This window comes from Syngnathoides biaculeatus, chromosome 11 (genome assembly GCF_019802595.1).
Source record: "Syngnathoides biaculeatus isolate LvHL_M chromosome 11, ASM1980259v1, whole genome shotgun sequence".
Lineage (NCBI taxonomy): Eukaryota > Metazoa > Chordata > Actinopteri > Syngnathiformes > Syngnathidae > Syngnathoides > Syngnathoides biaculeatus.
This window is the reverse complement of record NC_084650.1, coordinates 30340905-30354341: the sequence shown is the minus strand read 5'-3', so window position 1 is coordinate 30354341 and position 13437 is coordinate 30340905. Positions and strand designations below refer to the sequence as shown.

The 13437-nt window shown below is 45.9% G+C and overlaps 2 protein-coding genes across 2 annotated transcripts in view; both read right to left on the bottom strand.

Annotated features, from left to right (window-relative positions):
* The window catches only part of LOC133509082 (protocadherin gamma-C5-like), a 121016-nt gene extending 109050 nt beyond the window's left edge, over nt 1-11966 (bottom strand). Inside the window, exon 1 of the mRNA XM_061835773.1 lies at nt 9367-11966. Within this exon, the coding sequence (XP_061691757.1) occupies nt 9367-11784 (2418 nt within the window). The 5' untranslated portion in view covers nt 11785-11966. The remainder of the gene's footprint in view (nt 1-9366) is intronic.
* LOC133509086 (protocadherin beta-16-like) overlaps nt 1-13437 on the bottom strand; it is a 42383-nt gene that overhangs the window by 24704 nt on the left and 4242 nt on the right. The window lies entirely within an intron of this gene.

The window sequence follows — 13437 nt, the reverse complement described above, 5'->3', positions numbered from 1 at the left end:
CGTTATTTGGCATCAACGATTGTCCGTTGTTGACGCGAAGCTCTCTGGTGCCGAATGGCAGCGACAGAGGAGGGAGCTGGACTGCATCACACAGCATCAGCACATCCATTTATCGTATAACAGCGCCCCTCAGAGGCACATATGCAAAACTGTCCAAGACTGTGAGAATACAAGGTTCAAAATAAGCGGAGAAAAAAAACGTTTGAGTGCGTTATGTCCTGTTAAATAACTGCATTAAAAATAATAAAGCATTAAAAAATACATTTTTCCTAGTTAAGGTTGTCACTTGACCACAAAGTCAAAACAAGACAGAGGAAGGAAGTGGTGCGTGTAAGACTAATATAAATCATAATTTTTGATCTGAAATGTTGAGGATGAGCGCTGGTCACCAAATCCATTGGAAGTTGGCCTTCAGGACCACGGACAGAGAAAACTGCGCGAGGACCTCACTGCCCAATTTGGGCCAATCTAAACGTTATTTGGAAAAGTAGAATGTACAACTCTCTCCACTTCCACTTTCATGATGAAACATGACAACAGCCTAAATAAAATGATAATACGATGACGCTGCATCTCCATAATGTGCAATTCCAGCATATTAACATACACTGGCCCATCACATAGCAAATAATCATGAACTCAGAATGTCATGACTGCAACACGTTTTAAAAAAGATGGGACAGGTGGGAAAAATAAAAATTGAGGAATGCTCATCAAACATTTTGGAACATCCCAAAGGTGAAAAGGTCACTGGGAATAGCTGGGTGCCATGATTGGCTTGAAAACGATCTTCCCTTGAATTGTTCAGCTGTTCACAAGCAAAGATTGGGCAAGGGTCACCTCTTTGTCAACAAATAGGTGAGAATATAGTTGAACAGTTTAAGGGCAATGTTCCTCAATGTGCAATTAGAAGGAATTTAGTAATTCCATCATCTACAGTCCATAAGATCATCAAAAAGGCTCACGGAATCCGTAGAAATCACTATATGTAAGCAGAGAGGCCGAAAACCAACACTGAATGCCCGTGACCTTCGAACCCTTCAGGTGGCACTTTATCAAAAATTGACAATGTGAAAAGGATATCACCACATTGGCTTTGGAACACTTAAAAAAATACCGTCAATACATAAAGTTTGGAGCTCCATCCGTAAGTGCAACTTGAAACTCTACTATGCAAAGCAAACACCATTTATTACCATTACCCAGAAATGCCGCCGGCTTCTCTGGGCTTGAGCTTATTGAACAAAGATTGATGCAAAGTGGAAAAGTGTTCTATGATCTGACGAGCCCACATTTCAAATTGATTTTGGAAATTGTGGACATCATGTCAATGGGTCAAAGGGGAAAAGAACCATCTGGACTGTTATGGAAGCAAAGTTCAAAAGGCAGCATCTGTGATGGGACGGGACTGTCTTAGTGCCAGTGGCATGGCTAACTTGCAAATCTGTGAAGGCAGGCAGGCACCATTGATGCTTAACGGTAAACATACGTTTTGGGGAAACATGCTGCCATCCAAGCACGGTCTTTTTCATGGATAATCCAGTTTATTTCAACAAGACAACGTCAAACTACATTCTGCATGTGTTACAACAGTGTGGCTTCATAGTAGAAGAGTGCCGGTAGTAGACTGGTCTGCCAGCAGTCCAGACTTGTCACCCATTGAAAATGTGTGAAAGATTAAAAAGTATAAAATCTGACAATGGTGACCCCGGACTGTTAAATAGCTGAAGTTGTACATCGGGCAAGAACGGGAAAGAATTAACCCAACGCAGCTTCAACAATTTGCGTCTTCAGTTGCCAAACATTTATTGAAGGTTGTTCAAAGAAAAGGTGATGGAACGCCGCGGTCAACATGACCCTGTCTCAGCTTTTATGGAATGTGTTGCAGCCATGAAATTCAAAGTTCATGATTATTTGCTAGAAATAAATGAAGTATCAGTTTGAACATTAAATATCTTCTCTTTGTAGTGTATTCAGTTAAATATACACAGCATTCATGTGACGTCGCAGAACCTCACCAGTCGACATGGCGGCCTGGCAAAAAAAAGAAAAAAAAAAAAGAACCACCTGTAGCTCAGTGAGCAATTAAAACAAGCCAAGGATATTTCACGTTTCCATAGAGTAGAAAAGAAAACAACAGTAACCATAAAAATTAAATAACATTTGATTTCAGTGTTTAAAACCTGATTTTAAAAAAACACCATGCAAAATAATTGACATGGACAGTTCATGATACTGTTGCCAATATATTTTTACTTAGATGCAATGTGTAGGGAGTGTTACCATCACATCATCGTCATGGTGAGAATTTGTTCGTTGACATGATGAGATGTTGCACATCTTTCAACCATCCACACACAAAATAGTTGAAAGGACGAAAGTGATTTGTCAGCTTTGGTGTCTTTTAATGTGTTGGCACTTGCAGGATTGACTCCAAAATTCAGGATATCGGGTTACCTGGTAGTCGGCAGGATTTCATCGTCGATTGAGAAGTCCTCCTTCTTTGCTTTGCACGGATCGATTCCGTGAATCAAACCAAGTTTAGACTCGTATCTCACCAAAGACTGTCTACCTAAAGCAGAGGTCGGTAACCCGAGGCTCCCGAACCCCGTGCGGTTCTTTAGCCCCGCACTAATGGCTCCCTGGAGCTTTTCCAAAAATGCATGAAAATGGAAAAAGTTGCAGGATGAGAATATATTTCTGGTTTAAATATGGCTTCTGTGGGACAGGGGGGCCCAATGGGTCGACCGCCGAGGCAGTTTTGGTCAATTACTCAAAAAAGAAAGAAAAAAAAAAAAAGACATCAGCCTGTCCTAGTCCATCGCATTACTTGACTCAGATGTGGGCAATGCATCGCTGGTGCGAGTACATGAATTGACAGTCAGGTTCCTATTTACCGTCTGTCTCTTGGTCTCTCTGTGGAAGTCCTCCACTCTTCCCCGCCCCCCCCACACCCGTCCCAGGATTGCATAGGGAAATAGAGGAAAAAGAGCTGAGGAGAACACAGTATGCAGCAGTTCTTGGACTGAATCATTTGCTTTCATTGCCAGCGTGGAAGGTGACGAATCACAAAAAGAGTAATGTGCAAAGACATTTCCAGGGAAGGCAGCCGAGTACCCAGTTGGGAGTGAAAATGGCACTCGCCAGAAAGCCCAGCGGGTCCAAAGCCACAAATGAAGCGAAACCAAAAGCCTTGCAACACCTGAGAAAATTGTGTTTGAGAGATGGAAAGCTCTTCCTGACAGTTATAGGAACAGGAAGGATTATGCATTTGGAGCAGTAGCCATGTTTGGCTCACCAGACATGTGCGAGCAGATATTCTCAATTATGAACTACAGTCAATCCAAATACTGCAAAAGCCTCAAGATGAGAGCTGGGAGTCACGTGCTAAGACTAACGTGACATCTTACATGGACAATGTCGAGAAGCACATTCAATGGATAAGAATACAATTATGTCATTGTGGCACATATTTAGCGACAAAAAAGTTTGCCAGGACGACACAAGGGCGCAGCTGTATGACATTGACCTCACATTTCTGAGGACTGGGGATTGAATCCCGGCCCCACCAGTGTGGAGTTTGCGTGTTCACCCCGTGCCTGCGTGACTTTTCTCTGGCCACTCCGGTTTCCTCCCACATCCCAGAAACATTCAGTGACAACTCCAAATTGCCCGTAGGTGTGATTATGAGTGCGACTGTTGTCTGTCTCCCTGTGGCCGGCAACCAGTTCAGGGTGTACTTCTGTTATCTTTATAATATTTCTATAATTTTATCAATGCAGTGAACAAAACATGAATAATTGAAGTTAAACTAAGAACACCATCGTAAAGCACAATGGAAAGTTTGACCCACAAAATGGTGCCGGGGCTCAAAAGATCAGGTGACACGCTGAGGTTAAAAATACGATGTATGGGTTGAAGATGATTTGCAGAAGATGAGATTCTGTTTTTACGTATGTTTACTATAACGTTGCAACTTCATCGGAATTGGGGTTGTAAGTCGAGAAAAACCGGACTGGCCGCTGAGCAGAAAAGCTGATGACAAGGATTGCTTAAATGGAAGCATATTTACAAACAGCGAAGTCAACGGAACACTAAGAAACAAATTTACAACACAGGGAAAAAAATATTTGGAAGAACTTCAAAACATCAACCGTTCAGCAACAAAGCAAAATAACTCATACAACCACAAAAACAGTGAAAACCGTTAAACGGAGAGAAAATGGTCAAACGTTCGACTCACCAAAGTCGACATCTGAGAGAAGTTTCCCGACGTTTGCTCGCCGCCGTGCGGCCCGTCAGCGTCCGCTCCGTCCACACTGACTAAACTTTGACTCACGGCTTGCGTATTCGTCACGTGACTTTTTGCGGTGGCGCAGGCCTCGTAATTGTAGACGTGCGGGAGAGTCCCCGCCGTCCCCAAAGTGTCGGAGTAGCGCGGCGGATAATACGGAATGACGGGGAGGTTGGAGCCGTACAGGACGCGAGACTGTCTCCACCTGTACACTTTGACCGATATGATGAGCAGCAAGCAGACCACGAAGAGGAAGGAGACCACAGCCAAAGCCAAGACCAGGTAAAAAGTCAGCCGCTCGTCGGCCTCCCGCTCGTCCTCGTCGGCGAACTCCGACCTCAGCACTTGGGGGAAGCCGTCCGCCAGCGCCACGTTAACCACCACCGTAGCCGAACGAGAGAGGGCTGCCCGTTGTCCTCCACGACGACGGTCAGTCTTTGTTTGACGGCATCTTTATCGGTCACTTGGCGGACGGTTCGCATTTCTCCATTGTGGAGGCCCACTTCAAACAGCGCCCCTGTCGGGGGAAGATTTCTGCTGCACTTTGTAGGAGAGCCAGGCGTTCTGGCCAGAGTCCACGTCCACCGCCACCACTTTCGTCACCAGGTAGCCCGCGTCCGCCGAACGAGGCACCATTTCGGCGTGCGGCCCCGAGCCGCCCGTCTGGACCGGGTACAGGACCTGAGGGGCGTTGTCGTTCTGGTCCCGGATCAGGACGCCCACGCTCACGTTGCTGAAGAGAGGAGGGGAGCCTCCGTCCTGCGCTCGCACCACAAAGTCCAGCCGCTTGATTTGCTCGTAGTCCAAGGAGCGCACGGCGCTGATAATTCCACTTTGGGCGTTGACGGACACAAATTCGGCCACGGGAGTTCCCCCGATCTCGCCCGGCTCCAACATGTAGGAGACACGAGCGTTCTGGTTTTCGTCCGGGTCTTTGGCGCTCACTCTCAGCACAGAAACACCCGGCGAGTTGTTTTCAGCGAGGGTGGCTTGATAAAAGCTGACCGGAAACGCAGGAGCGTTGTCGTTGACGTCCGAAACTTTCAAATGAAAAGTTCTCTTGGTGGAGAGGTGGGGTGAGCCGGCGTCAGACGCAACAACGGTGATGTTGTATTCGGACACACTTTCACGATCGAAATCGGCGTCTGTCATTAAGGTGAAATAATTTCTCAAGCTGGACTTCATCCGAAATGGAACGCGGCCTTCGATTCCGCAGGTCACGTGACCGTTGTCGCCGGAATCCTGGTCCTTCACATTCACGATGCCAATGGTGGTACCGGCGGGGGAGTCTTCTGAAACCGGACTCGTAAAGGACATCACATTGAGGATGGGGGCATTGTCATTCATATCCAGTACTTCAATTTCCACTTTTGTAGACTCACTCAGCCCTCCTTGATCTTTGGCTTCAACCATGAACTCGATGTTTGTCTTTTTCATAATCGATTTGATTCACTACAGATATGCATCCTGTCATCTCGTCTATATGGAATAAATCTGCTATTTCTGCTTTTGATTTTGAAAATGAATATGTTACTTTCCCATTTGAACCGCTATCTGCGTCTGTTGCATTCACAGTCAGAACGTGAGTGCCTTTTGGGAATTTTCAATCACTTTCCTTTATATAAAGTTTGATTGAAAACAGGACATTATCATTAATATCTAAAATTAATTTCTATATTAACTGTACCTGACTTCTGTGGACTTCCTCCGTCCACAGCAACTAATTTGAGTGAAAGTCGAGGCTGTTGTTCCCTGTCCAAAGCTTTCTGCAGAACCATTTCTGCATATTTACTCCCCCCTGGACTGACGTGTTGCTTTAACACAAAATTATCACTCGGTGTCAAAATGTAACTCTGCACGCCGTTTGTCCCCACATCAGCATCATACGCACTCTCCAAAATAAAACGGGAGCCGAGTGCAGCAGACTCGCTGATTTCAAACCGCAAATGATTATTTTTAAAAGTGGGAGCGTTGTCGTTGACGTCCACCACCTCGATGGTGACGGGGTGCAATTCCATGGGGTTTTCCAACAAAATCTCGAAGGTGAAGCTGCACGGCGTCACGTCTCCACACAGCCGTTCTCGGTCGATCCTCTCACGGACAACCAGGAGCCCTTTGTCCGCCCTCAGCTCGGCGTACTGGACGTTCTCCCCGGTGACGATGCGGGCCCGCCCAGAACGGAGTCTTTTCAGATCCAAACCGAGATCTTGGGCCACATTTCCCACCAGCGAGCCTTTTTTCATCTCCTCGGGGATTGAGTAGCGGATTTGGGCCTCGGTCGCATTCAGAAAAAAGCACCAAAAGACAAAGAGGCAGGCCGCACGTCGCCGTCGCAATCCTCTCCGCATTGGATGAATATCTTTAGACTCCATAAGAACTTAAAAATAGTCCAATAAAACGAAGCAAACGAAAAAATAAGTCAGAAGCCAACGAGGCGCGATCAAATCGGCGTTATTTGAGCTCAACGATTGTACGTTGTTGACGCAAAGCTCTCTGGTGCCGAATGGCAGCGACAGAGGAGGGAGCTGCACTGCATCACACAGCACCAACACATCCATTTACCGTGTAACAGCGCCCCTTAGAGGCACATATGCAAAACTGTCCAAGACTGTGAGAATTCAAGGTTCAAGATAAGCGGAGAAAAAATAAACGTTTGAGTGCGTTATGTCCTGTTAAATAACTGCATTGAATCAATAAAACATTAACAAAGACGTTTTATTCCTGGTTAAGGTTGTCACTTGGACAAAAATTCAAACAAAACAGTTACTGGAAGGAAACTGTGTGAGTAAGAGCAATATAAATCATGATGATTGATTTGAATTCTGCAGGATGAGCGCTGGTCGACAAGTCCATATTGGAAGTTGGCCTTCAGCACCACGGACAGAGACAAAACTGCACGAGGACCTCGCTGCTCACTTTGGACCAAACTCAACATCCATCCAGCCATTCTCCGAGCCGCTTATCCTCATAAGGGCCGTTGGAGTGTTGGAGCCTCTCCAAGACATTTTCGGGTGAAAAGCAACACCCAGAACTGGTCACCAGTCAAGTCACAGGGCACATACCGACAGTATCACTCAGTGGAAATTGAACCCATCCTGTCTGTAAAGTGAGGCAAGAGTACCACTACACCAGGTGTGCTCAAACGTGTGGATCACGAGGCAGTTTTGGTTGATCGCGTGACTGTGTTCCAAAAACAAATGAGACAGATATCAGCCCTTCATTCATCTCATTGCTTGAATCAGGTGTGGCCAATACGCCGATCGCACGCAGATAAAGACGCGTTCTTGCAAGCCGGCCTCTTATTTACGGTCTGTCTTTTATTTTTTTCCATGGAAGTAACGGTGATGTGCGTGTGCCCCTCCCCTTCCCTGGTAGATCGCGAGAGGCTGGCTGCTTTAAAAGTTGATCATGGGGTAAAAAAACAAAAGTCTGGGAATCCTTGTGCTACACGATCAGGACCTGATTGAAACTTTATTTGCAAAAGTAAAGTGACCATCTCCTTCTCCTTCCTCTTTTCATGACATAACGCGTTAACAACAAAATGAGGAAAAAAAAAAGCTCATCCGATGAGGCTGCAGTTGTACAATGTCGAGTTCCAGAATATTGACACAGTGGAAGCTCGATTTATGAGACGATTATGGGCAGAGGGTCGTCTGTTACAGCTGACTGCCTGTTTTATTCAAGTTTTGTTGTACGGCCATTTGCACCCATATAAGTGTACAGTATAAAAGAAGTGCTTTTTACTTTTTTTTCTGGCCCAAAACACCCACTGGGATCCATTTTTTGTAGATAAATGTTTCTTAAAAACTTGAAGATATCAGGAAAGTTGTACATTTCATCCAAACTTACAACGTTAATGTGCTTGACGTAGACAGCACTGACACACTCGTTGCACGCAACTCACTTTCATGAGTCGTGAAAAAAAATGAGTGCGCTTCCTTGTTCAAAATGTGTTCACACAGACCAATAGTTTTTTTTTTTTAAAGTTACTATTCCAAAAACAATATATTCGAGACTCAAGGGAACTCTGTGTCCTATTCTCCTTCTTTGTGCTCTCTCCACAAAACTCAATGCAACACTTAAAACATTTACCATCACGGCCGCTTCATTCATACAAAGACATGTCGCCACATTCAACATGGCCGCGACACAGGCTTGCCAGTTCCGCTTGTTTGCTAAATCTAGTCAGAATATATATATTTAACACGGAAATTGGTTCGTTCCAGCTTGCTTGATGTCCCACTTAGTTTCCAGGCAGGACACGGCCAATATGACTGGCTCCAGGTCACACGTCGCTACTCTGTGATTGGCTGGTGTAAGCCTGTAAAACACATCCTACCTCTTCCAGAGTGGAAAGAAGTACGTGTTTACAGTGTAGCATTATTTTGGACAAAATTGGTCTATGTTTGGGATGGTGATATTGTGTGTGTGTGTGTGTGGGTGGGGGGGTGTCCTTTCTAGAATCTATGTAGGAATACTAATAATTGGAACTATTTGCAAAGGACGTTGCAGGAAAGCTTCTGGAAACCAAGAAAAAGCAGAATTGTACTACAGTGTACGTACGTTCAAGGGATTGTACAGACATGGCCGAGCTGAAGTCTGAACATGAATTTCTTTTTCCATCATATTTAATTTTGTTTTTTTTTTTTAAAAAAAAAAGGGACTCAATGAAATCTGGTTCGATTTGATATGAAACTGATATGAACGATGGTTTCTTTATGAAGTCTTGGTTTGCTGGTGGGTCAAATACACTCAAAATGATAAATCTACCTTTAAAAACCAGCTACAATGCTATGAAGCATCACAAAAGTAAAGCCACAGGAAATGCTGAGTGGTAAGTAACTCTGGGAAACCACAGGCCACACTGGCTGGTGAGCAACACAGCTGATGTAAGTAAACATATTAAAAAATAAGTCAATTAAGCATCAACAAATAGTTCTACAACACAAGGAAAAATAATTGTATTAACTTCAAAACATCAACCTTTCAGCAACAAAGCAAAACAAATTATGCAACCTTAAAAAGCAGGAAAAGCCATTACATGGAGATGAAACGGTAAACATTTGACTCACCAAAGTCGACATCTGAGAGAAGTTTCCCGACATTTGCTCCCTTCCGTGCGGCCCGTCAGCGTCCGATCCATCCACACTGACTAAACTTTGACTCACGGCTTGCGTATTCGTCACGTGACTTTTTGCGGTGGCGCAGGCCTCGTAATTGTAGACGTGCGGGAGAGTCCCCGCCGTCCCCAAAGTGTCGGAGTAGCGCGGCGGATAATACGGAATGACGGGGAGGTTGGAGCCGTACGGGACGCGAGACTGTCTCCACCTGTACACTTTGACCGATATGATGAGCAGCAAGCAGACCACGAAGAGGAAGGAGACCACAGCCAAAGCCAAGACCAGGTAAAAAGTCAGCCGCTCGTCGGCCTCCCGCTCGTCCTCGTCGGCGAACTCCGACCTCAGCACTTGGGGGAAGCCGTCCGCCAGCGCCACGTTAACCACCACCGTAGCCGAACGAGAGGGCTGCCCGTTGTCCTCCACGACGACGGTCAGTCTTTGTTTGACGGCATCTTTATCGGTCACTTGGCGGACGGTTCGCATTTCTCCATTGTGGAGGCCCACTTCAAACAGCGCCCCCCTGTCGGGGGAAGATTTCTGCTGCACTTTGTAGGAGAGCCAGGCGTTCTGGCCAGAGTCCACGTCCACCGCCACCACTTTCGTCACCAGGTAGCCCGCGTCCGCCGAACGAGGCACCATTTCGGCGTGCGGCCCCGAGCCGCCCGTCTGGACCGGGTACAGCACCTGAGGGGCGTTGTCGTTCCGGTCCCGGATCAGGACGCGGACGGCGGCCGCCGAGCTCAGCGGAGGGGATCCGGAGTCGCGGGCGCTCACGTTGAAGCGGAAGGACTGGATTTGCTCGTAATCGAAGGATCGGAGCGCCCGCACCACGCCGCTCTCCGGATGGACGGAGACCAAAGAAGACACGGCTACTCCGTGAACGTCTTCCTCCTCCAGGAAGTACGACACTCGAGCGTTCTGGCCCCAGTCTGCGTCAACGGCACTGACAGTAAAGACGGAAAAACCGGGAGGGTTGTTCTCTGGGATTGTCTTCCTGTATTCCGACTGATGGAATTTGGGCGGGTTGTCGTTCACGTCAGATATTTGAACGTTGATGTTTTGACTGCTCGACAGAGGCGGGGAGCCGTGGTCGGACACGTTTATGGTCACGTTGTATTCGGGGACGCTTTCCCGGTCTAAGAAGTTTTCGGTTACGATGGTGTAGTAACCTTCTAAGGAAGACTCAATTTTAAAAGGGACGTCATCATTTATGGAGCACTTGACAACACCGTTGCCGTCGGAGTCGTCGTCATTGACGTTAAAAACAGCCACGGTTGCGCCTGGGGGAGAATCCTCAGGTATGGACTGAGAAAATGACATCAGCTTGACTGTGGGGATGTTGTCGTTCTCATCAACTATGTTGATGAAAACTTTACAAGTGTCTGTGTAACCTCCGTGGTCACTTGCTTGGACGTTTAATTCATAACTCTGTGATTTTTCAAAATCTAGTCGACCTGTGGTTTGAATTTCTCCTGTTTTTACATCTATATTGAAAAGATCTCGCTCCTCTTTGGTAATATGAGGAGTCGAATAAGTGACGTCACCATAGAGGCCTGCATCAGAGTCACTTGCACTCACAGTCGCGATCAAGGTTCCTGAAGGTGAATTTTCTCGCACATCTACCTTATAAACAGCTTGTGCGCAGACTGGCGCGTTGTCGTTGGCGTCCAGAACCGTAATTTGAATTTTCACCGTCCCTGATCGACGCGGCTCGCCGCCATCTGAAGCGATCAGCACGAGCGTGAGAGTCTCCTCCTTTTCGCGGTCTAAAGGCTTTTGTAAAATTATTTCAATCACCTTTCTTCCATTCGGTTGGCTCTTTATTTCCAATTTAAAATGATCTGATGGTTTTAGTGCATATTTTTGAATGTCATTTATTCCAACATCTGGGTCGGCTGCATTCGCAAGAGAGAAACGAGTGCCCACTGCAGCGTTCTCAACGATTTTCAAATGAATTTCCGGCTGCGGGAAGGACGGACTGTTGTCATTAATGTCCACGACCTCCACCGTTACGCGATAAAGCTGGATGGGATTTTCTAAAATGACGTCGAAATTGAAGCTGCAGGGCGTCGTCTTCCCACAAAGCTCCTCTCGGTCGATGCGCTCCCGAATGACAAGTGTGCCTTTGTCTCGCATTAACTCCACGTACTGTCGGCCTCCTTTGGTAATAATACGAGCTTTACCTGCTACTAGTCTGGCCACATCCAAGCCCAAATCTCTCGCAATGTTCCCAACGAAAGAGCCTTCTGCCTGCTCCTCCGCTACGGAATAGCGAGCCTGTCCGCTGACGGAGCGCAGCTCGCAGAGACAAAGAACGACAAGCAGCGTGCGCCATCGGCCTCTGACGGCGCGCAGCCACGAACAGGCCATCGCGGATCCCAAAATATCCAAATAGCGACAAGAATCCTCGGGAATGAAAGTCCTCGGTCCGATGTTCCCAAACGCAAGACGACAATCCACAGAAAAAGCGAGCAGAGCGTCGTCTTCCTCGTCTGCGGAGCTCCAAAAGGAGTCCGAGGGGAGGACTGCTGCGCGGACTCGTTTCCTTCCAATTCAATGACGTGTCACGAGCGGCGCTCGCAGCATTTTGTCGGTAGTGCACCTCCGCGCCACTGACAAGCGAATCTGGCTGCTGGTTTGGCCTCTGTGGCCACCCACGAGCACAAAAGCAACGGAAGGAGGGGATAAAATCAACTTGGACTGATCACGCCGAAGGACTCAGATTCTTTACATTTATCAAAAATTTATTTCTAATGTTGGATTGTGAAAAAATACATCAAAAATTAAAAAATACAAATTGACCTCAAAGTGATGTCAATATAACTCAGATTTAAAAAAAAAAAATACAAAAACTCAATACTCATTGCGACACCATGTGACGTCAACGCCAAGAATTTCTAGAACCATGGACAACGACTATCAACATCCGGCTCAACACATTTCAGTTGTCACCACACGTTTTTTTTTTTTTTTTTACTTTTCAAATTGAGTTCATAATCATGGGCAGAAAGCCACCATCATCTAATTCAACAGCGCTTGCAAACAGATTTAAAATGTCAACATTCTACAAGTTCCACAAAAAGGATAATTATCAGGCACAATTGTCAATCTGTCATTGAAATATCAACATTGGAAACTGGAACCTGATAACCACGCAACAAAATGCTGAAACCTTTTTTGGCTCCATGCCGTCCCAAAAAGCAGCCAAGAAGTGGCAAATCTGCGCCATCTTCCAACAATGTTGCCTTTTAATTTGATGTGATTGCAGGTCGTGCATTCAAGTCAGTCGCAAGAATTCCATCAACATGGACAACAACTTTCATCTGCAAAGATCAACTCATCGTTCTGTCGTTTAACATCACTGGTGAGAATTTCACTTTGTGTACTTTTTCTCATAATTAATTCTCACAGATGGTTAAGTGAATTTAATACTAAGCCAACAGAAAAGACAAATTCTCAAAAATGTAGACGAGGTGCACAGTTCGAGTAATTCTTCGAATTTGCAAGGTTTGGCAACTTCACCTCCGTCATTATTTGACAACCTTCACTTTTCCTCCATGACATTCAAAGCAAAATTTCTTTCTGACCTCCAATAGTTTATCCCAAACCACCTTTGTTGCCTGTACTAGAATAATAAAATCCTGCAAATATGTTCGTTCACGTGATAACTAAATTCATAGCATAAAGCAGAAAAATAGTGCAGTGATGTGGTCGGGTGAGCGGTAGGGGGCGTTGGTGAAAGTGAGCCGCAGGTAAACAGGAAGTCCTTTTGTGGCCACGCCACGTGATGGCCTGTCAACGTCGTTCATTATCCAAAAGGCAGATCTTGAACTCCACCAGTTAAGAAGAAAATTAAAACCATCGAAACTCGCATGAATCAATTAAAAAAAAAAAATCAAATCAGGGCCGTCACTGAGCTGTATGATGCGCGCCTGAGCCCCGAGGTTATGTGCTGGATTTGAGCAACTATAGCTTATACCTTGAGCATAAAATTTCAGAAACTGCTCACAAAGACTGAGAAAC